The sequence below is a fragment of the Mustelus asterias genome, chromosome 1 (genome assembly GCF_964213995.1).
Source record: "Mustelus asterias chromosome 1, sMusAst1.hap1.1, whole genome shotgun sequence".
Lineage (NCBI taxonomy): Eukaryota > Metazoa > Chordata > Chondrichthyes > Carcharhiniformes > Triakidae > Mustelus > Mustelus asterias.
In genome coordinates, this window is record NC_135801.1 from 112,475,061 (window position 1) to 112,499,613 (window position 24,553).

At 42.1% G+C, this 24,553-nt stretch overlaps 1 protein-coding gene across 2 annotated transcripts in view; it reads right to left on the reverse strand.

Annotated features, from left to right (window-relative positions):
• LOC144496106 (tyrosine-protein kinase TXK-like) overlaps positions 1–24,553 on the reverse strand; it is a 56,298-nt gene that overhangs the window by 23,280 nt on the left and 8,465 nt on the right. The window contains exons 2-6 of one of the 2 annotated variants that reach the window (XM_078217087.1): positions 8,130–8,178; positions 7,994–8,009; positions 4,729–4,934; positions 2,652–2,717; positions 525–579 (exon numbers count right to left, since the gene is read on the reverse strand). In XM_078217087.1, coding sequence (XP_078073213.1) covers positions 525–579; positions 2,652–2,717; positions 4,729–4,934; positions 7,994–8,009; positions 8,130–8,178 — 392 coding nt within the window. Of the gene's footprint in view, positions 1–524; positions 580–2,651; positions 2,718–4,728; positions 4,935–7,909; positions 8,010–8,129; positions 8,179–24,553 lie in introns of both variants that reach the window. The other variant, XM_078217078.1, reaches the window with a different exon arrangement.

Genomic DNA, 24,553 nt, shown 5'->3' on the forward strand with positions numbered 1-24,553 from the left:
CTGCCAGAAAACACAGGCAGTGAAGAGCAATTTCACACCCTTGCTCCTGAAAGTATAAATCAAGAGTTTAAAGATAAAAACAGTCTGATTAAGTGAAATAATTACTCACGTTATTACCGCTGCTTACTTAATGCAGTCCCGTGTAATAAGATAAGTGTGTGGAAAAGCTACTCGTGCTCATTTATTTTACTTTCATTTTGTCAATATTGGGCGGAATTTTCCCAAAATGTTACTAAGGGTGCGATCTTACAAAAAACATTCCAAGTGCCGAACGAGCGGGAAAACGGGAGAAAATGGCGCTGGTTTTTGCAGCGAGCTGTGAGCCTGCAGAATGTGCTAAACCACTCGTCCATGATTCTCCAGCCCCGCTCCACTCCAACACGTTCTGCGCCGGGCACGTGGTGACTGGAAAAATCAATGCCCTTGTATAGTTTGTCAAAATAGTAAAAGTTCTAAAATATATTGTGTAACCTGAATTTATATGTACATCCAAATAATATCTTTGGAATTGTGGTATAAATTACCTCTTGCCGGAGAAGCTGCTCTGCCTTAGTCCGTGTTATATTTTTACAATACCACCTGCAGAGAAAGAGAGATTACTTGCATTTCCTTTTTGCTGTCATTTCAGCAAATCATGTTTGTGAGACATTGCTTCACTGACAGTGACACTAAACAACCAATGCTTTTTTCTTAGTGTACAGATCCCTCCAACAAGTTTTTCTTTATATGAAAACTCAGAGTGTTGGGAACATTGACCAGACTGGCAGGCAGCATCTGTGGAGAGAAACAGAGTTAATGTTTCAGGTTGTTGACTCTCATTGACCTGAATCATTAACTCTGTTTCTCTCCACAGATGCTGCCTCACCCATTGAGCATTTACAGCAGTTGAATTTTTATTTCGGATTTCTATGTTCCATAACATTTTGCTTCTGTATCAGTGAGCTTTTCTCTATCCCTGCTAAAGCTTTGCCCTTTATGCTCAATTGAGCAGAATGAGGTTTTGCGGTCTACTTCACTGGTTGCTCCACTTTTCATAGAAACCCTACAGTGCAGAATGAGGCCATTCGGCCCATCGAGTCTGCACCAACAACAATCCCATTTAGGCCTTATCCCCGTAACCCTTCTAACCTACACATCATGGGACATTAAGGGTCAATTTAGCATGGCCAATGCACCTAACCCACACATCTTTGGATTGTGGGAGGAAACCGGAGCACCCGGAGGGAACCCATGCAGACACGGGGAGAATGTGCAAACTCCACACAGACAGTGACCCAAGCCAGGGATCAAACCCAGCTCCCTGGAGCTGTGAAGCAGCAGTGCTAACCACTGTGCCACCCTGCCGCCCCAAGAAAGGCATATTTCACCTTGCGCAATTGCAAAGATCACTTGAAAGGGATTAGGGCTCCAGCTGGGATCTGAACCCAGGATCTTCTGTTTACTCAGCAGGCACTTTAACCAACTAAGCCACAGACCCTGATGGTAAAGTACTGAAGGGGGCACCTGGATCATTAATGACCAAAATGAACAGCATTTAAACAGGGTAGAAGCAAACCGCAACAATGCCCAAAATTTTAATTCACCTGGGGACTGATCTGATTTGAAGCCAAAGATGAGACCATGTTATCTGCCTTATTTACATGTTAAAATTCTGATAGAAATTTCCAAGGCCCAATTTTGACTACCTCAGGAAAAATTCATAAAGGTCCTTAGCAGTCAGATATTAAAATCTTGTCTGCTGAAAGGAAAAACTGACATTGTTTGCGTTACGTGATCTTTTGGTCAAAATTTGTTCCATGCATTAGTTTGTTTTGCTGAGTAGACTTCCCTTCTTGCATTTTCTGTTTGATCCCCTGAACGCCACATTCCCCCTGCTCCCTTCCCCACAAGCACTGCAACAACTTAATTCTGAACTTTCCAGTTTACCAAATATCCCGCTTCACTTCTCAGTGAGAATGGCTATTCTATTGGAAAACCCAAATGGACTGCATAACTGGGGTGATGAAAGAGGTTTGTTAGGGACTGCTGTAACAATTCCTGAGGCTTTCTGCTAGCACCTATTATTATTCCAAGGCATGTAATGGTATTTCAGAGGAGACAGGTTTTTACCACCTCTGCATTATTAGACAGGCTGCCATATAACTGTGCCATTCGTTACCCAATGATCTGCACACTGACCCGTTCCAGAGGTGTGAAGTACGGATAACCGAAGCACAAAGTTTTTACACCACTGCATCCTTCCAAGCCTCCCAGGAAACTTCTGTCACTTTGAGCAGCCTGTAATGCGCAATTGTATCAGGGGAGACCAAAAGAGAAAATGCTGGAAAATCTCAGCAGGTCTGGCAGCATCTGTAAGGGGAGAAAAGAGCTGACAAAGGGTCATCTGGACTCGAAACGTCAGCTCTTTTCTCTCCTTACAGATGCTGCCAGACCTGCTGAGATTTTTCAGCATTTTCTCTTTTGGTTTCAGATTCCAGCATCCGCAGTAATTTGCTTGTATCAGGGGAGAGACTATTACCATCAGTATAGCAGTCCATGACACTGTTAGAGTATGCTGAACTAGACTGAAATACTAACATTGATTTGTTTTTAAAGGGCTAGCATTTGTTTGCATTCAAATAGCAAATACAGTAGTTAAATAATGAACTTACTCAAACGCCTCTATGTTATTAGATTTCTTCTCCGTCACATAGTTGCTTGGAATTAACCCTTCATTGCTGAAATAACATATGTTAATTATTTTCTGTTTCATAGGAATCTTTCAACAAGATTATATTAGAGAAATCTAAGATGAAGATACAAATGAAACAATATGAAGACATTTGGCAGTGAGTGACCGAAATTACGAGTGAAGACAAAAATTGCCTTTAATTTCACATTTTTCTGAAAGTAAAAACCTTGAGAATCCATTTTAGTTATCACAAAAGATTTCATAAGTAAAGTTAGCCTATCCTGTCAAAATGAAGCATCATAAACTAGCTGAGATGGAGAGGGAGGTAAAAAGAGATCCGAACCATGTACAAGGACAAACCGGATAATGCTCAGGACAGAACCAAGTACAAAACACAGCAGGAGTGCCATGTTATCTAGACAGCAAGACCAGACAGATAGATAGGAAACAATAATTAAAACTGAATGTAGGTATATGAATCCCAGATTATTTGAAGGAAAACAAAAGATCATTTAAAATATTCTATTCTTTGAGTAAAAATTCTTTTCCTTACATTCTAAAAGTTGCTTCTCAATCTTTTCTATTCATGTCTATTTTCACTTGGTAACTCAAGAAACTCAACACCATCCAGGGTATAGCAGCTCACTTGATTGTCATCCCATCCACAAACATTCACTCCCTCCACCACCAACACACAGTAGCAGCAGTATGTACCATCTACAAGATGCACTGCAGGAATTCACTAAAGCTCCCTAGACATGACCCATGACTGCTATCAAAAGGACAAGGGTAGCAGATACTTGGGAAGACCAAAACTGGAACTTTCTCTCCAAGTCACTCACCATCCTGACTTGGAAATATATCGTCGTTCCTTCACCATCAGTGGGCAAAATCCTGGAACTCCCTCACTAACAACACTGTGGGTGCATATGCGCCACATGGACTGCAGTGGTTCAAATCACCAGATTCTCGAGGGCAATTGGGGATGGCCAATAAATGTTGCCCTAGCCAGCAATGCTCACATCCCATGAATGAATTTTTAAAAAACATTCCTGCCTCAGGTTGTAGTGATTTATCAAGGTTTGTGTAGAAAATTTAGGTTGACAGTCCAGAACAGAATTGGGAAGAGCTGCCTTCAGTGAGGACTGTAAACCAAGATTCACCTGGCCACATCTGTTGGGTGTTCAAGATTCCATGAAGGAGAGCGGGGAGTTCTCCAGCTCTCCTCCTTGGTCAATAACACTGCAAAAATAAATTTGGCTACTTAATATTGTTTATGGAACAGTGGTGATGGAAATTGGCTGTGACATAACAACAGTTACCATTATATTGTTCTTTTATTCAAAAATAATTAAAACCTATATTTTTATGCAAATATATACATGTATGTTCGGATACTATTGCAATATAGTCAGTGTACTGAGCTACAATGTATCAGTCTGCAGCACATGCTGAGGTCTGAAAAAGTACATCGGATGTTAGCTCCAGCATTTGTGTCTAATAAGGGTAAATAAAACAATATTTTATGCTGCTAGGAATCACAAGACATAATAATCACCACACTGCAAAGTGGTATTTTGGTGGAGGTATTTGAATGATAAGTCACTTTGTGAATGTAACGACCCTGATTGTTTGATTCATGGGAAAAGTGAAGACACAGTATAGTCCAGGTTAATGTCTCTACAATTTGTGCATGTAGGGTGAGATGAGAGGGGAGGGAGAGGTTGTTTCTTGGGTAGTGCCATTCTCCCCTGTAACTCTGGGTGGAGATATGGGAATCCCTATCGAACTTCAGAGACAATAATTGCAGTTGCTATTCCCTGAATGACGGATGGAAGGAGCTTTGGATATTAGCAATTTACTCCATTCTTTTAAATTACGATCTGAACAAAACTTTAAAGTTAAAGTCATTCAGTTTCCCATACCTCACGGATGAATCCCAAAGGTTCTGCTTTGCACCATATGTTACTGGTGATTTTTATCCAGATGTGAAGTATTGTAACTCAATGTCATAGCATTGATAGTACTAAGTATGGTAAAGGAAACATCATTCTTACCCATGTTTGTCCCTCGCTTTCCACCAGTGAGGGTCAGGTTTCTGGAGAATAACATATTCTTCATATCTCTTGACACTCAGGTCAGTAGATTCCCGGGCCCAGAAATCATACAGTGCTATCACCCTGACCTCCCCGCCCTCCTCCTCATCACCTGGGGGTGGTGGTGGTGGCTTCCTTCTTGATGGAACCCCCACTGGCCTGTTCACCTGAACAATGATACAGCCAAATATTAAAAACAAATATAACAATGGCTTTATCTGTTAATCTATGCCAAAATGTACCTTATTATAATTGATTGAAGAATGCTGGTGAATTGTTCAAATTCAGCAGTGCTAAATACATTCTTCACTTTTTTGAAGAACACTCAGAAACCATTAGAGGCACAGTATCTTACAGTCTTTCTGCACACTGCATACATCTTGGAAATGCATATGTTAAAATTTGTTGCATTAATTATTTACTTTTGAAATGTATTTACTAGTGTAATATTAAAATAAATTCCCTTTGAAACTTATGGAGATCTATTTCAGGGAGACGCCCCACTACTTTGGTCCTTAATTCAGTTTCACAATGTAACGTTGACAACAGTCTATGAGGAAGGGGCCAGTCTGCTGTTATGTAAATGTACCCTTTGGCTGGGTCCGTGGACACAAATTGCTAAATCTACATTGGCAATGTTTGAAAAAGTAAGGATTTTAATACTCACACAATTCAGGGAAGCCAAACTCCACTCTGACAATGGTGAAACATAAGTTCCGATATCTTTCTAACACTAAAGGGGGTGAATTTACATGAAGCGTTCTCCCACTTGTTTGCAGGAACTTTAGCAAAAAAGTGGTGGAAATCCTGGAGAAACACATGTGCTGTCTGTCAAAGTTACAGCAAACAGAAGAACCCAGGTGAATTTCGCCCTGAGACACTTTGAAAATAGACAGCAACAGTGGACCAACACCTTGTTTTAAAACATCTTATTTTAAATATTCTCTTGGTGTAATTTCCAGCCCTGCGTGTTAACCTGTCACAGCTTTAGTATAAGAACATTCAGTCCTTTAACATATTGATCTGTCCATTTATAAACAAAGGCCCCATAGAATGATAGAATTCTACAGTGCAGAAGGAGGCCATTCAGCCCATCGAGTCTGCACTGACCACAATCCCACCCAGGCCCTATCCCCATAACCCTAGGCATATACCCTAGCTAGTCCCCTTGACACTAAGGGGCAATTTAGCACAGCCAATCCACCGTACTGTATATCTTTGGACTGTGGGAGGAAACCAGAGCACCTGGAGGAAACCCACACAGACATGGGGAGAATGTGCCAACTCCACACAGACAGTGACCCAAGCCAGGAATCGTACCTGGGTCCCTGGCGCTATGAGGCAGCAGTACTAACCACTGCTAACCATCAGAGTCATTAGTCACACATGACTTGGCGGTGAGGTTTTTCCAATCAGGGTTTTAATAAATCCACTTGACACTGACTGGATGCTCCGGATTCCTCCCACACTCCAAAGATGTGCAGGTTAGGTTGATTGGCCAGGGTATATTGCCCCGTAGTGTCAGGGGACTAGAAGGATAAATATGTGGGATTACGGGGATAGGGCCTGGGTGGGATTGCCGTCGGTGCAGGCTCGATGGGCCAAATGGCCTCCTTCTGTACTGTAGGAATTCTATGATTCTGACTGTAAAACCATATTTCAGTTGCTCTCCAATCAGGGAGCTAAACTAAGGGGATTTGTATAAGTAAATTCTATGCTTCACTGGCAAGCTACATAATCAAAAGAAATTCTATGGTTTGTCAGCTGTGTTATTGGGTCTTCACTGGTCTTTAATACAGGCATTGTGAATGAAGACAGGGCCTGTTCCACCCCAGGATCAGCTGTAACCAATGAAAGCCATGCTTCTGGCAAGCCTGCTATCTCACATATATTGGGCAGGTGGCACCCACCTTGTTCACAGGGGCAGGAATGGGGTCAGGCTGTGTTTCATACATGTTCACTTCACTGAGACAGCTGCCATTAGAAATCAGCAGCTGCCCACACTCAATGTGATTTTGGTGAGAGGTATCAGAAACCCGGTGGATGCAGATGAAAGCTGGTCTGAACTTTATGAATGCAGTTGGATAGGCAGGCTACCCTTTTGGAGAGGTAGGGTACCCCTTTGGATATGGTCATGGGACATCTTTGGGGGGGTCAGGTGATCTTTGGAAGAGTTCGGGTGTCCTTTGGGATTTCTGAAACCAGGCATGAATTTATGCAAAATGTGCATCAACTAATTGAAACTTTGAAAGTCAATGGAACTATTAAAAGCAGCTGTCAAAAGTATAAAGATGAACTGTCAAAGGGGGCTGTCAAGCTTTCAAGGCATTTAAAACTCCAATCCTTAAAGTCTTTGCAAAAACTGAAGTTTTAAAAAACAATTGCTTGCTATTTCACTCTGTCTGTTGACATAGGCCTTAGGGTTACCATTACTGGATTAATGCTGCATGACTGATTTTGCAACAGTCCATTAACACAATAGCGTACCTGACATTTCACAGTTTGCTTGGCAGTTGCAAGTGGTTATGGGTTCTTTGAAGTGGAACTATGAATTCCAATGTTTGTTTTTAGAAGGGATGTGTTGGTGTTGAAGGAAATGATTGTTGTTATAAGGGATAATATAGCTGAAGGAATGCCAATGTATTAAACGAGCGTTTATGAATGAAATTGGAGCAATAAAGGGGATGGTGATGGCATAGGGTTGGCAGGGAGGGTATGAGGGATCATAAGGGGGTGGGTGGGGGAACATGAGGTGGGTTGATACAAATGGGAGATGGGGAGTGGTAGGGGTGGTGATGAGGTGTGAGGAGTGAGGGCTGTTTTATTTTTTTCAGTTTTAAAAAAACACTTTGATTCAGTGCTGGTGCACCGAGGCAGGCCTTCCACCCAGCCCACCTCCACATTCAGCATCCTCTGCATTCATTCCAGGGCCATCTGACCCAACTCCCAGGGAACCTCGTCATACCAGAACAGAAATCTTAACTCCCAGGATACTTTCTCCTGGTCAGCCTTAAGGAGCTGGGAAATGTGCTGACTCTGTACTCCCGACCTGTGAGTGAAAATCCAGGCTAAAATCTCTTCTAATGTGCAGGTATCTTCCTATAAATGCAGCCTGAACATATATCAAAAGCATGTCACCTACTCGGTAAATATTTGAAGGATATGGCGCCTGGCGGTCATTCATAGGATAACCATCCATGAGATCAGCATTATCATCTAAACTCACTTGAGTTGTCACTGCACTGAAATTCAATAACAGAAAGAAACAAATGAATATAATGTTAATTAGAGGATTAAAAGGAGTGTACATTAAAGAAAGGTAGAAAAATCACTTTAAAAGGTATTTGAAACTTCAGGCTTACCGTTTCTGGACAGAACAGCAACAGCAGAACACTGACTGGATGTTTTGGTCTGTGGAAAGATGAGATTTCAATTCAACAACACTTCTTCAACCGCAAAGTAATGTACATTTCAGGAAAAATCAAAAGCAAAATACGGCTGATAATGGAAATCTGAAACTAAAATAGAAAATTCTAGACAAAGACAAACTTTTAAAGTTAAATTTAAGTTAACACCGCACTAAAAAGTATTTCACTCACATTATCGCTCATATAATCAATCTGTGATTACAAAACAGCATAAATATATTCGGTATTCTAACTGTTGTGCCAATCCAAATTAGACTGTCTAGAACAAGTTTTGCACTCACTGGAATACTGCTAATCTCAACTCTTCTTCCAACATACTCTGCAGGTTATTTTGAGAATGCCAGAAGCTTTAAATAATATATTAATATTCATTTGATACAATGCTATTCTCTATGCTTAGCCATACCAGTTGGGCTAATCAGACAGAATGCCTATATATTTGAACAGAGTAAGGCTTAATTGTAAAGTTAAAATATGAAAAGTGTATTCACAGCTATACCAGCAAACAATGTCATTGTTGATTAGTCAATTATGCTGTGTTGGTTTAATGTGCCATTCATTAGCGTGGAAGGAATGGGTGTTAAAACAACAAATGCTGACTCTATTCATTGATAAATATTGACCTTCACCAAATTTCAGCAACTCCAACAAAGTGAAATGATCAATCATTTTGGATGTTTCTTACATAATGGCTAATCAGATAGTCAGCATTGCATTGGACAAAGCAAAGTGATAGGCATTTTAAAAATCCTAATTTCATCCGTGATTTTTAAAATTTTGTCTTAACTATAAGGCAATCTTCTATTTGAAAATCTGCTGTTTTGTGATTAAAAATCCCTCCTAAATACCAAGATGCTTCTAGATCTACATGTGTCAAAAGATGGTCGGAGGATTAAAAGAAACATGGGGATGCTGTAAATACTCAGTAAGGTAGTATCTGTGGAGAGCAAAACAATTCACTTTTCAGGTTCATAATCTGTCATCAGACATTTTGTTCCGGTTCTTATTTTACTTTATATTTTTGTTTCAGATTTTCAACACATCAGTCATTCAATCAGATGTCATCAGAACCCTTGTAAGATGCATCAAATATTGTGCTTGAAAAGTAGAAGCTTATTTATTAGTCACAAGTAAGGCTTACATTAACACTGCAGTGAAGTTACTGTGAAATTCCCCTAGTCGCCACACTCCGGCACCTGTTCAGGTCACTGCACCTAACCAGCACATCTTTCAGACTATGGGAGGAAACCGGAGCACCTGGAGGAAACCCACGCAGACACGGGGAGAATGTGCAAACTCCACACAGACAGTGAACCAAGCCGGGAATCGAACCCAGGTACCTGGCGCTATGCGGCAGCAGTGCTAACCACTGTGCTACCGTGCCACCCCTTTGTTATTGATTGGGGGCCAGTTAGCTCAGTTGGCTGGAAGGCTAGTTCATGATGTGGAGCGATGCCAACAGCATGGGCTCAATTCCTGTACGCGCTGAGAGTATTCATGAATGTTCCACTTTCTCAACCTTGCCACTCACCTGAGATGTGGTGACATAAGAACATAAGAACATAAGAAATAGGAGCAGGAGTAGGCCATCTAGCCCCTCGAGCCTGCCCCGCCATTCAATAAGATCATGGCTGATCTGACGTGGATCAGTACCACTTACCCGCCTGATCCCCATAACCCTTAATTCCCTTACCGCTCAGGAATCCATCCATCCGCGCTTTAAACATATTCAGCGAGGTAGCCTCCACCACCTCAGTGGGCAGAGAATTCCAGAGATTCACCACCCTCTGGGAGAAGAAGTTCCTCCTCAACTCTGTCTTAAACCGACCCCCCTTTATTTTGAGGCTGTGTCCTCTAGTTTTAACTTCCTTACTAAGTGGAAAGAATCTCTCCGCCTCCACCCTATCCAGCCCCCGCATTATCTTATAAGTCTCCATAAGATCCCCCCTCATCCTTCTAAACTCCAACGAGTACAAATCCAATCTCCTCAGCCTCTCCTCATAATCCAAACCCCTCATCTCCGGTATCAACCTGGTGAACCTTCTCTGCACTCCCTCCAATGCCAATATATCCTTCCTCATATAAGGGGACCAATACTGCACACAGTATTCCAGCTGCGGCCTCACCAATGCCCTGTACAGGTGCATCAAGACATCCCTGCTTTTATATTCTATCCCCCTCGCAATATAGGCCAACATCCCATTTGCCTTCTTGATCACCTGTTGTACCTGCAGACTGGGCTTTTGCGTCTCATGCACAAGGACCCCCAGGTCCCTTTGCACGGTAGCATGTTTTAATTTGTTTCCATTGAGATAGTAATCCCATTTGTTATTATTTCCTCCAAAGTGTATAACCTCGCATTTATCAACGTTATACTCCATTTGCCATATCCTCGCCCACTCACTCAGCCTGTCCAAATCTCTCTGCAGATCTTCTCCGTCCTCCACACGATTCACTTTTCCACTTATCTTTGTGTCGTCTGCAAACTTCGTTACCCTACACTCCGTCCCCTCCTCCAGATCATCTATATAAATGGTAAATAGTTGCGGCCCGAGTACCGATCCCTGCGGCACGCCACTAGTTACCTTCCTCCAACCGGAAAAACACCCATTTATTCCGACTCTTTGCTTCCTGTCGGATAGCCAGTCCCCAATCCACTTTAACACACTACCCCCAACTCCGTGTGCCCTAATCTTCTTCAGCAGCCTTTTATGGGGCACCTTATCAAACGCCTTTTGGAAATCCAAAAACACCGCATCCACCGGTTCTCCTCCATCAACCGCCCTAGTCACATCTTCATAAAAATCCAACATATTCGTCAAGCACGACTTTCCCCTCATGAATCCATGCTGCGTCTGATTGATCGAACCATTTCTATCCAGATGCCCTGCTATCTCCTCTTTAATAATGGATTCCAGCATTTTCCCTACTACAGACGTTAAGCTGACCGGCCTATAGTTATCCGCCTTTTGTCTCCTTCCTTTTTTAAACAGCGGCGTAACATTAGCCGTTTTCCAATCAACCGGCACTACCCCAGAATGCAACGAGTTTTGATAAATAATCACTAACGCATCCACTATTACCTCTGACATTTCTTTCAATACCCTGGGATGCATTCCATCCGGACCCGGGGACTTGTCCACCTTCAGTCCCATTAGTCTACCCAGCACTGCCTCTCTGGTAACATTAATTGTATTAAGTATTTCTCCTGCTGCCAACCCTCTATCGTTAATATTTGGCAAACTATTTGTGTCCTCCACCGTGAAGACCGACACAAAAAACTTATTTAAAGACTCAGCCATATCCTCATTTCCCACTATTAACTCCCCCCTCTCGTCCTCCAAGGGTCCAACATTCACTCTAGCCACTCTATTCCTTTTTATATATTTATAAAAACTTTTACTATCATTGTTTATATTAATTGCTAGCCTAGCTTCATAGTCTATCCTTCCTTTCTTTATCGCTTTCTTAGTCTCTCTTTGTTGTTTCTTAAATTTTTCCCAATCACTTGTTTCTCCACTATTTTTGGCCACTCAGGCTAAATCATTATCACCCTCTGAGGGAGGGCAGCCTCTGGGATTGTGGCGACATTTCGTTCATTGGATTAGCTGGATGAACCCAGGGGGTGGAATTTTACTCTCCTGCCCATCACGGGAATCATAGCATGCGGGACATGGACCTCGGGTGGGATTTTCCAGCTTTGGAGTGAGAGCGGCTGGAAAATCCTGCCCAGGGTCTGTGTTTGCAGCTTGCGAGACCATTCTTAAAGGCAGTATTGTGAGCAATTAATCAGATATGCATTTTTTTTTAATTGTGCATGTACAGCTATAATTATTTTGGCAAAATGTTATTCTGAAAGTGAACCCATATTGATAATTTTTCCTTAGGAGCACAGATTCTCCATGGGGAGAATTCTCCAGTCTCCCAGCTGCATGTTTCTCGGTGGCACGCTGTTCGCTAGTGGGGGGATTCTCTGGTCTCACCACCGTCAATGGGATTTCCCATTGATGTCACCCCACACCTCCGCAAAACCCACGGGAGGGGGTGCACTGCTGGCAGTACCGGACAATCAGGTCGGAGTGAGTGGCCGGAGGAATGCCCCCAGATCTTATCAAGACCATAAGACCATAAGACATAGGAGCGGAAGTAAGGCCATTCGGCCCATCGAGTCCACTCCACCATTCAATCATGGTTGATTTCAACTCCATTTACCCGCTCTCTCCCCATAGCCCTTAATTCCTCGAGAAATCAAGAATTTATCAATTTCTGTCTTGAAGACGCTCAATGTCTCGGCCTCCACAGCCCTCTGTGGCAATGAATTCCACAGACCCACCACTCTCTGGCTGAAGAAATTTCTCCTCATCTCTGTTCTAAAGTGACTCCCTTTTATTCTAAGGCTGTGCCCCCGCGTCCTAGTCTCCCCTGCTAATGGAAACAACTTCCCTACGTCCATCCTATCTAAGCCATTCATTATCTTGTAAGTTTCTATTAGATCTCCCCTCAACCTCCTAAACTCCAATGAATATAATCCCACGATCCTCAGACGTTCATCGTATGTCAGGCCTACCATTCCTGGGATCATCCGTGTGAATCTCCGCTGGACCCGCTCCAGTGCCAGTATGTCCTTCCTGAGGTGTGGGGCCCAAAATTGCTCACAGTACTCCAAATGGGGCCTAACCAGTGCTTTATAAAGCCTCAGAAGTACATCCCTGCTTTTGTATTCCAAGCCTCTTGAGATAAATGACAACATTACATTTGCTTTCTTAATTACGGACTCAACCTGCAAGTTTACCTTTAGAGAATCCTGGACTAGGACTCCCAAGTCCCTTTGCACTTTAGCATTATGAATTTTGTCACCGTTTAGAAAATAGTCCATGCCTCTATTCTTTTTTCCAAAGTGCAAGACCTCGCACTTGCCCACGTTGAATTTCATCAGCCACTTCTTGGACCACTCTCCTAAACTGTCTAAATCTTTCTGCAGCCTCCCCACCTCCTCAATACTACCTGCCCCTCCACCTATCTTTGTACCATCGGCAAACTTGTATGAGTTGAGTTCCATCTAATTCAAAGTTTAAGGTCCTGAAATTACAAGCCTGGGTAAGATGCTCTGTCAGAGAGTTGGTGCAGACTCGATGGGCCGAATGACCTTCTTCTGCACTGTAGGGATTCTATGATTCTATACATGTTAGTTGAGACTGTTTGCATGTCTTCAGGAGTTAAAGAGGAGAATGAAGCAAAATGAGATGTCAGCTTGATATTAAAAGGGGGGAATTAGACCAAATATAAAAGTACAGAGGAGAGGTGAAAAAAGAAATAAGATGGGTAAAGGGAATATTTTTACAACTAACATAAAAGGAATTTCATGGGTATTCTATAAGCCTATTAACCATAAAACAGTTGGTGGAGGTGTGGTGGGGTCAATTAGGGACAAAAATAGAGAACTATTGGTGGAGGTAGAAGACCATGGCTGAGGAATTCAGCCAGTATTATGCATTTGTGATAACCAAGGAGGAAAACTTTGCTAAGGCTGTGGTATATGAGCAGGTTGTTAGATAATTGGATAACATTAAAAATATAGATGGACTACAAGAAAGGCTGCCACTTAAAGAGATAAGTCAGCTGGCCTGGATGGGACGGATCCTGGAACAGGATGCTGTGGGAAAGAAGGGCTTACTGAGGTGCCAACCACAACCTTGCAATACTCCCTAGATACAGAGACAGTGCTAGGGAACTGGAGTATTGCAAACCCTTTTTCCAAAAGAGAGAAGAATGAACCTGGAAATTACAGGCCAGTCATTTTAATATTGATGGTTTGGAGATTTGTAGAAACGATCTGAGGGAAAATGAACAGGCACCTGAACAAGCATGGACTAATAAAGAAGAAGTCACATGGATTTGTTAAGGCCAAATTCTGTTTGACTAACTTGATTGACTTCTTTGAAGAAGGAACAGGGAGGGTGGATGAGGGTAGTGAAGTTGATGTTGTGTAAGAGGACTTTCAAAAGGCTTTTGACAAAGTATCACATATTAAGCTGGTTAACAAAATAGAAGCCTCAGTGATAAAAAAGGATAGCAGCAATATTGATGCAAAATAGGCTTAGGGATATGAAGCAGAGATAAAAACAGAAAATGATGGATAAACTCAGCAGGTCTAGCAATATCTGTGGAGTGAGAAACAGAGTTGATGTTTCAAATCTGTACGACTCTTCTTCAGATTCCCAACATCCACAGTGCTTTGTTTTTATTTATATAAAACAGGGTATTATGGTGAACAGCTGTTTCTCAGACTTGAGAAAGACATACAGTGGAGTCCCCAAGGTTCAGTATGAGGATCGCTGCTGCTTTGTTGTACATTAATGAGTGGCCTAAAGGGTACTGGGCACAATTTCAAAATGTCCAAACGACATAATGGTGGAAGTGCAGTAAACGGTGAGAAAGATAATAATAGACTTCAACAGGACATAGACAGGCTGGTGGCAGAGGCATAGCAATGGCAGGTGAAATTTAATGTAGAAAAGTGTGACATGATACACTTTGGTAGGAAGAATGAAGAGAGATAATACATGCTAAATGGTACAACAATGACAAGAACAGAGACACTTCGGGATTTTCAGCACAAATCATTAAAGGTGGCACGATTGGTTAACAAAGCATTGTGGGATCTTGCATTTTATAAATAGAGAAAAGGACTACAAAAGGTAGGAAGTTATATTAAACCTTTTTAAAACACTAGCTCCACCCCAGCTGGAAAACTGCATCCAGTTCTGAACATCACACTTTGATAATGGCACAGAAGACATTTACTGAAAAGGTTCCATGAGATTAGGGATTACAGTTAGATGGATAGACTTGAGAAGCTGAGGCAGCAGAGAAGGAGATCTGACCGAGGTGCTTAAATTATGAAGGGTTTGGATAGAATAAATAAAGAGTAAATAAAGAAGAACTTTCAAATGGGTGAAGGGTTGATAACCAGTGGACACAGATTTTAGGTGAATCATGATGATACAAGGAAAAAACACATTTACATAATAAGTGATTAGGATTTGAAATGTGCAGCCTATAGGGTGGTGGGTATAAAATCAATAGTAGTTTTCAAAAAAAATTAGATAGATGCTTGAAGGAGAAAAAAATACAAAAATAAGGATAAAGAACAAAGTGTGGATATAACTGGATTGCTCTTTGAAAAAAGCAACGCTGACTCAATGATATTGGCCAGAATTTTACCAGCACTCCCGCCCCAGAATCGGGGCGGGCAAGACTCGCAGAACGGCATTCTCTGTTGGCCTCGGGCAGGATCTTACGAGCCCTGGGTGGGTGAGGTGGTAAAATCCCAGCAATTGAATGCTCGATGAGTCAGTTACCTTAATTAGACCTGGTATGTCGTCATTAGTAGCTGAAGGCTGAAAGATGTAGGCCGTAAGATTTTTACCCAGATAACAATTACTTGAAGTATCACATGATTTTGAAGCACATGTGAGTTACACCCATGGCTACTTTATACTGAATTATCCACGACTTTAACATTAATTCAAAAGTCCAGTCACCTGAAGCAATTCACATCCACCAGATTTGCCATGCCTCTGGGATGGAATGGTGAGTTTCCATCAGTTGAACCTGTTTGGGCTGTTTGTCACATTATGCCCAAAGCTTTAAGTGCACAGGATCCTCCACCTTTATTGATCTGCCACTGTGGTGAACAATATTCAATTGAAGCCTCACTCAGATCATTTTCTCATACTTTAAATTATTTCAAAACCAGTTCACTGATCTGCCCTTGAGCCGATGATCAGAAGTCAACTGAAAACTGTTGATCAGCCTCAAATTATTCAGCTGCAGTAATTATTTAAACAAATTTTCAGTTTAAGCCCATTTAAATTCAGTCATTTGACCCATTGGTCATGTTATAGTCAAAAATTGCTTCCGATCCTAATGTTACTGATTGCACAGATTCACAGGACATTTTATGTTCAGGTGTATGTTAATTGCAAGTTTGCTCAGAAACGTAAGCGTGACTTCAACTTAGCAAAACTGTACAGTACCCAGCACTTTCTGGGTGCATTTTCCAGTTTACACCGCTAGGAACTCCATACTGTAACTTCTATCTGCCCCGAGGATGTACCTCTGGATCTTTTTAACATCTATTCATCACTGGTTCAGGACAGTCATCTCCTACAGGAGCAGACAGCTAGCCTCCATCCTGTAAATAACTCCACCTCTGGTACTTCATTGAATGTTCTGTCTACTGCACCTGCGTTAGTAGAGTAAAGCGGCTGGATATTCAGCCTCAAGTTTATATCATCGAGTCTCAAGCAGATTGTCGGTTTAGTATAATATTGTGAATTAAATGATGTATTTAATTTTTCAGAGTGAGCGCCAACTCCCTTAGAGAAACAGTCACCAGATAAAAACATAATCTAATAGAGAGCTATGATGCATCTTTTCAAAAGTGCTTTTGCTCCAGCTTGCTTATCTCAAATCACTCATGAGTGAAACTCAACTTTCCATTTCCTCACAATGATCTAATGTTGTCTTGCGATCTAGGTAGCTTTCAGTTATGAGCTCAAGAAATGAGCAAATGGCCCTGTCCAGTAATTGCTTTTAATTACAGGACTTATTTTACATATTGTAAGTTTGTCCACCAGTCTTCAAAAATACCATTGCCCCAGACTCATTTTAAGTTTCAAGTATCGGATAAATTTATTTTAACACAGATGTGCAACCAAATAGATATACAATACTATTGAACATTTATGCATTTACAATAGACATACTTCTGCCTAACTCCTCAAATAAAGATTTAAGAATGGAACTTTCCATTTCTGTAGAGATGTAAGAGGGGAGACCATCGTCTCCAGCGTCCATCAACTGCCCCCCTCCAACCCGCCCATCAAGTCTTCTTAATTATTTAGTAAGTGACTAATCTACTAATACTCATCTCACACTTCTGCAGAAGTTGAAAATTCTGTCCTAGAAGTCCAGGAGCTTAACTAGCCCTTTGTAATTTATTTTACTTATAATAAGTGATTCATTTCCTAACCTTTCTGACCAATGTTGGAGCAAATTAACCCAAATTGTTTCTTAGAAATTTTTCACTTTTTTAACAAGTTTCAAGCTGAGCATTCTCTTTGCTCCGAGATCTTCAAACAGTCACTGCCAATTCAGAAAAAAACGCTCTTTAATATACAATTTTACTTGTGAAAATACCATAATGAGATATTTTTAAATTCATTCTTGGGATATGGGCATCACTGGTTAGATCTGCATTTATTACTCATCCCTAATTGCCCTTGAGAAGGTGGTGGTGAGCTGCCTTCATGAACTGCTGCAGTCCATCTGATGTAGGTATATCCACAATGTTGTTAGGAAGGGAGTTTTAGGATTTACACCTAGTGAAGGAACAGTGATATATTTCCAAGTCAGGATGGTCAGTGGCTTGGAGGAGACCTTGCAGGTGGTGATGTTCTCGGGTATCTGTTGCTTGTGTCCTTCTAGATGGCAGTGGTCGCGTGTTTGGAAGGTGCTAATGAACCCCTGGTGAGTTCCTGCAGTGCATCTTGTAGATGGTACACACCGTTGCTGATGTGCGTCAGTGGTGGTGGGAGTGAATATTTATGGATGGGGTGCCCATCAAGCAGGCTTATTTGTCCTGGATGGTGTCAAGCTTCTTGAGTGTTGTTGGAGCTGCACCCATCCAGGCAAGTGGAGAGTATTCCATCACATGCCTGACTTGTGCCTTGTAGATGGAATAGGCTTAGGGGAGTCAGGAGGTGAGTTACTCGCTGCAGGATTCCCAGCCTCTGACCTGTTCTTGTAGACACAGTTTTTATACAATTAGTCCAGTCCTAGTCCTGGGTAACCCCCAGGATGTTGATAGTGGGAGATTCAGCAATGGTAATGCTATTGAATGTCAAGGAGCGATGGTTAGGTGCTCTCTTGTTGGAGATGGTCATTGCCAGGTCTTTGTGTGGCACAAATGTTACTTGCTACTTGTCAGCCCAAGCCTAGACATTGACCAGGTCTTGCTACATTTAGACATGAACTGCTTCAGTACCCGAGGAGTTGCGACAGCTGCTAAACATTATACAATCATCAGCGAATATCCCCATCACTGAGGACGGGGATATTTGTGGAGTCTCCTCCTCCCTTGTTGTTTAGTTGTCTATCACTATTCACAACTCGATGTGGCTGCAGAGCTTAGATCTGATCTGATGGTTGTGGAATTGCTTAGCTCTGTCTGTCACTTGCTGATTATCCTGTTTGGCACACGAGTAGTATTGGATCTTCACCAGGTTGAGCCCTCCATTTTAGTTATGCCTGGTGGTGGTGCTCCCGGCATGCCCTCAGTAACTCTCCATTGAACCAGTGTTGATCCACTGGCTTGGTGGTAATGGTAGAGTGGGAGATATGCTGGGCCCTGAGGTTACAGATTGTGGTTGAATACAATTCTGCTGCTGTTGATAGCCCATAGTGCCTCATGATTGCCCAGTCCTGACTTGCTAGATCTATTTGAAGACTATCCCATTTAACACAGTGGTAGTGCTACACAACATGATGGAGGATATCTTCAATGTTTTGATGGGACTTTGTTTCCACAAGGACTGTGCAGTCATCACTCTTGCCGATATTGTCATGGACAGATGTATCTGCAGCAAGCAGGTTGGTATATTTTCTCCCTCTTGTTGGTTCCCTCACCACCAGGCACAGGCCCAGTCTAGCAGCTAAGTCCTTTAAGACTCGGTCATCTCGGTCAGTAGTGGTGCTACCGAGACACTCTTGGTGAAGTCCCCCACCTAGAATACATTTTGCACCCTTGTCACCCTCACAAACTGGAAGTGATGTTCCACATGGGGGAAGCATTGATTTATCCTGGCGCTGTATGTGGTAATCAGCAAAATGTTTCCTTGCCACAGTTTTTTTTTTAACTGGTCGGTGCAACATCGTGGGCCGAAGGGCCTGTTCTGCGCTGTAATGTTCTATGTTCTATGTTCTATGTTTGACCTGATGCCATGAGACTTCATAGTGAGGATTATCAGGACAACTCCTTCCCAACTGTATACCACCGTGCCGCCACCTCTGCTGGGTCAGTCCTGCTGGTGGGATAGGGCATACTCACTGATGGTGATGGTGGTGTCTGGGACATTATCTGTAAGGTATGATTCTGTGAAAATGTCAAGTTATTCCTCAACTTGTCTGTGAGACAGCTCTCTCAATTTACTGAATGGACAATGAAACCAAAATCATGATATATTGGCAGTACAAAAAATAATAATGCAAGTCCCACATTTTAACAGATTCTGTTTTAACCAATTCTGTTTCAGCAATTCAATATTGTGCAATTAAAACTTATCCAAAACTGCCTGGATAACAACAGCTGTAAATTACTCAAAATAGTTTGCAGTACCAATAAAAGAGAAAGTTAAATTTTTGGAAAACAGAAAGAAATAAAAGATGTGAGGACGGGGAACTGAAGATATTGTTGAAATATACCTTAAGGAGATTTTGGAAAGCAGGAAGGCAGATGGCAAGGTGAAGTGGAATAGAGAAAGGAAGCAAGAATTATCTGCCAATATAAGATTCAGTGGACACTTACAGCTAAACAGCTTCAGAGCACAATCACTATTTTCACATCGAAGATTCTCCTTTCCTATAGAAAGTTGGAGGTTTTAACATAATTCTGAACATAGGGAAAATATTGAAATGAAGGAACAAAGGAAGATTTGCAAACATTTTCAAAACATTTTGATTGCTAAAATATGTATAAAATTTAATACATTTTACATCGTGCTTCTGTTCGAGTTTGTAATTCCATTGACTTGGACTAAGTGATGATTTGGGTAAATATTGCAAATGCCACAAATATCAGCAGCCTCAGAAAATGCAACTTAAAAAATCCAGCTAATTCCAGCTACATGACTAAAAGCAGGTGGAAGGGAAGTTTATTGCCATACTGGTCCATTACACCTGTGGCATATGCCATTGCCATGTGGCATTAGTCAATGCCTGGGAGATGGTTATCCCACTTTCAAATGTCATCAATGCCTTTGCAGCACTTATGGCACAGAGGAAGGTTCAGCCCAACCAATCCATGCTCCCATCTTTCCCCATCTAAATCTACCATCAAAACTCTCCATTCCCTTCCCACTCATGTGTTTGTTTAGCTGCCCCTTCTCTCCTTTTCCCTTCAACCACTCCCTGAGGTAGCCATTTCCACATTCTCTACACTCTTTGGGTAAAGATGTTTCTTCTGAATTTCCTATTGGATTTCTTTGTGATGATCTCCCATTGATGGTTCTAGGTATGCTCTTCCCCACAAATAAAATCAAACCGATTGACTTTGTGAATTTTTATGATAATTTTAAACAAGTTATAAAACGGATGGTATATTTTTAGATACAGCCCCATAAACATTTTGGATATGAAACATCAGCACCACCAGCCAGGATATGAATTTCTAATTATACCAAAGCTTGTGGGAGGTGTAGTTTTGCTTTCTTACTGCTCACTTCATGAGTAAATGGAACATTAACAATCAGAGAAAAGTTCAGAGGAATGTAAATTATATAAATATGACAGATCATTTGCGGGGTTTTTGTTGTTGATGTGGTTAACTTTAAAGCTATGAAACAGAAACATTATTTGCAATCATTCTTCCCAAATAAAGCTCAAATGGCAATTTGGACAACGGCTGTCCCCTCAGACCTCAAAGCTTTGTTTTAAAGATGATTTTTCTATAAAAGCAATTCCAGTAATCCCACTATCAAACTGGCCATCGTCATTACTGGTGTAAAATCACACTTGACAAACTACTGGGTTTTTTTTGGAGTACGTAACTAGTTGAATAGATAAGAGTGGACCAGTACTTGTGGTGCATTTGGATTTTCAGAAAGTTTTTGATAAAGTTCCACATTAGTGGTTAGTGTGCAAAATTAAAGTGCACGGGATTGGGGTTCACATGGATTGAGAATTGGTTAGCAGACAGGAAACAGAGAATAGGAATAAATGAGTATTTTCCGAAGGTAGGCCATGACTAATGCGGTCCTGCAGGGATCAGTGCTTGGACCTTAGCTATTCAGAATATATATCAATGATTTGGATGAGGGAACCAAAAGTAATATTTCCAAATTTACTGATGACACGAAACTTGATGGAAATGTGAGTGGTGAGGAGGATGTTAAGACGCAGTCTGGGAACTGTGACCTGAAACTTCCTGTGTTGACCAAATATGGGAATTTGTTTACGTTGACTTAGACACGATGGCACTGAGTTTTATGGGTTTTATGTGAGCTACGCGCTATCTGGACCAAACATGATGGCATTGTTTACAAGCAATTTCACTGGCTGCTTGCGCCATGTGATCCGATTACATCATTGGCTGGGTACCAGAGAATTTTCTGGAAGCATGTGAAATCAATTTGTGGACAAAAGAGATGTTTCAGCCTTTTGGCTGCAAGGACAATTCTAGAGATCAACCATCGCAAGAAGAAGTGCCCTGAGAACATCTTCAGAGATTATGAGGACAGATTCTACTTCAGGAATGGATTTGGCCACTTCATTCTAGCCGGGTAGTGTTTGTTTTTAATTAAAGAGCTAGGCTGAAACGCGACCAGGTTCCCAGAACGGAAATCTCCGTTAGCCTCGGACGGGATTTTATGATCTCACCCGTGCAAGGCTGTAAAATCCCACCCCTAATGTCCAGTTAAAGAGCTAATACTCAATTAAGAGTTAAAGTTCAATTAGAGTTAATGTTCAGTTAAGAGTTAAAGTGTTGCTACGGTTTTAAGTTTGAGTTGGGTACCCAAAGTGTTAAATAAAGGAAGATTGTTAAGAGAATTAAGAGTCACTTCCTGTTCTTGTTTGTCACATTAACCTGGAATGCTTGGAGGGTGTTAAATTAATAGCTGAATAATAATGTATTGTCTGATATTGTTGTTGTTCTTGTTTTTAACACCATGCCTGTGTGTTTTGAACTGTATGGCAGTAAAGATAGGCGGATAAATAAACAAATGTGGATAAATGTGAAGTTATCCACTTCGGACAGAGAAACAGAATGGCAGAGTATTACTTAAATGATGATAGATTGAGAAATGTTGATGTACAAAATGTCCTGGATGTCCCAGTAAGTTTAAGTTTAAAGTTTATTTTTTATTGTCACAAGTAGGCTTACATTAACACTGCAGTAAAGTTACTGTAAAAATCCTCTAGTCGCCACACTCCGGCGCCTATTCAGGTCCACTGAGGGAGAATTTAGCATGGCCAATGCACCTAACCAGCTCATCTTTTGGGGTCTATGGGAGGAAACTGGAGCACCCAGAGGAAAACCAAGCAGACACTGAGAGAATGTGCAGACTCTGCACAGTCAGTGACCCAAGCCAGGAATCAAACCCGGGGTCCCTGGCACTGTGAGGCAGCAGTGCTAACAACTGTGCCAGCGTATCAGTCACTGAAAGCAAGCATGCAAGTACAGCAAGCAGTTAGGAAGGCAAATGGTATGTTGGCCTTCATAGCAAGAGGACTTGAGTACAGAAGCAAGGATGTCTTGCTGCAGCTTTACAGGGTTTTGGTGAGACCACATTTGGAGTATTATGTGCAGTTTTGGTCTCATTATCTAAGAAAAGATATAGTTGCCAGAGAGGGAGTGCAGCGGAGGCTCACCATCTGTTTTCTGGGATAGCAGGATTGTTGCATGAGGGGAGATTGTGGCACCTGAGCCTGCATTCATTGGAATGAGAAGGGATCTAATTGAAACGTATAAAATTCTGAGGGGGTTGGATAAACTGGATTCAGGGATACAAAAACAGAAAATCTCAGCAGGCCTATTCTCTCCCCAGCAACTGTAGGGGGAGAATTGAGCCAACGCTTCGGGTCTAGATGACCCTTCGTCAGAGCTGAGAGCAAAGAGAATCAGCAGAGATTTGTACTAGGAGGGTGGGGGAGGGTGGTGGAGGTGGGGGGAGGATGGAATGTGACAAAGGGAATGAGGATACAGAAGGCTGAGGAGGTACTAAAAGTGTCCATTAAGTGATCAGAATGTGTGAACGGCAGAACAGAGGTGCAGATTGCAGGGCAGTCAGGTGGTGTGTTGAAGTGGCAAGCAACAGGAAGGTCTGAGTCCTATTTGCGGACAGTCCGAAGGTGTTCAGCAAAGCGATCACCCAGACTGCGTTGGGAGCAGCGAATGCAATGGACTAGGTTGAAAGAGGCGCATGTGAAGTGCTGCTTCACCTGAAAGGGGTGTTTTGGACCTGGGATAGAACATAGAACATTACAGCGCAGTACAGGCCCTTCGGCCCTCGATGTTGCACCGACCAGTGGAACCAATCTAAAGCCCCTCTAGTCTACAATATTCCAATATCATCCATATGTTTATCCAATAACCATTTGAATGCTCTTAATGTTGACGAGTCCACTACTGCTGCAGGCAGGGCATTCCATGCCCTTACAACTCTCTGAGTAAAGAACCTACCTCTAACATCTGTCCTATATCTCTCACCCCTCAATTTAAAGCTATGTCCCCTCGTGCTAGCCAACACCATCCGAGGAAAAAGGCTCTCACTATCCACCCTATCTAATCCTCTGATCATCTTGTATGCCTCTATTAAGTCACCTCTTAACCTTCTTCTCTCTAACGAAAACAACCTCAAGCCCCTCAGCCTTTCCTCATACGATTTTCCCACCATACCAGGCAACATCCTGGTAAATCGTCCTCTGCACCCTTTCCAACACTTCCACATCTTTCCTATAATACGGCGACCAGAACTGTACGCAATACTCCAAATGCGGCCGCACCAGAGTTTTGTACAGTTGCAGCATGACCTCCTGGCTCCGAAACTCAATCCCTCTACCAATAAAAGCTAACACACCGTACACCTTCTTAACAACCCTATCAACCTGGGTGCCAACTTTCAGGGATCTATGCACATGGACACCCAGATCCCTCTGTTCATCCACACTACCAAGTATCTTTCCATTAGCCCAGTACTCTGTATTCCTGTTACTCCTTCCAAAGTGAATCACCTCACACTTTTCCGCATTAAACTCCATTTGCCACCTCTCATCCCAGCTCTGCAGCTTATCTATGTCCCTCTGTAACCTGCCACTTCCCTCCGCACTGTCTACAACTCCACCGACTTTAGTGTCATCTGCAAATTTACTAATCCATCATTCCACGCCCTCATCCAGGTCATTAATAAAAATGACAAACAGCAGTGGCCCCAAAACAGATCCCTGCGGCACACCACTAGTAACTGAACTCCAGGATGAATATTTCCCATCAACCACCACCCTTTGTTTTCTTACAGCTAGCCAATTCCTGATCCAAACCACTAAATCACCCTCAATCCCATGTGTCCATATTTTCT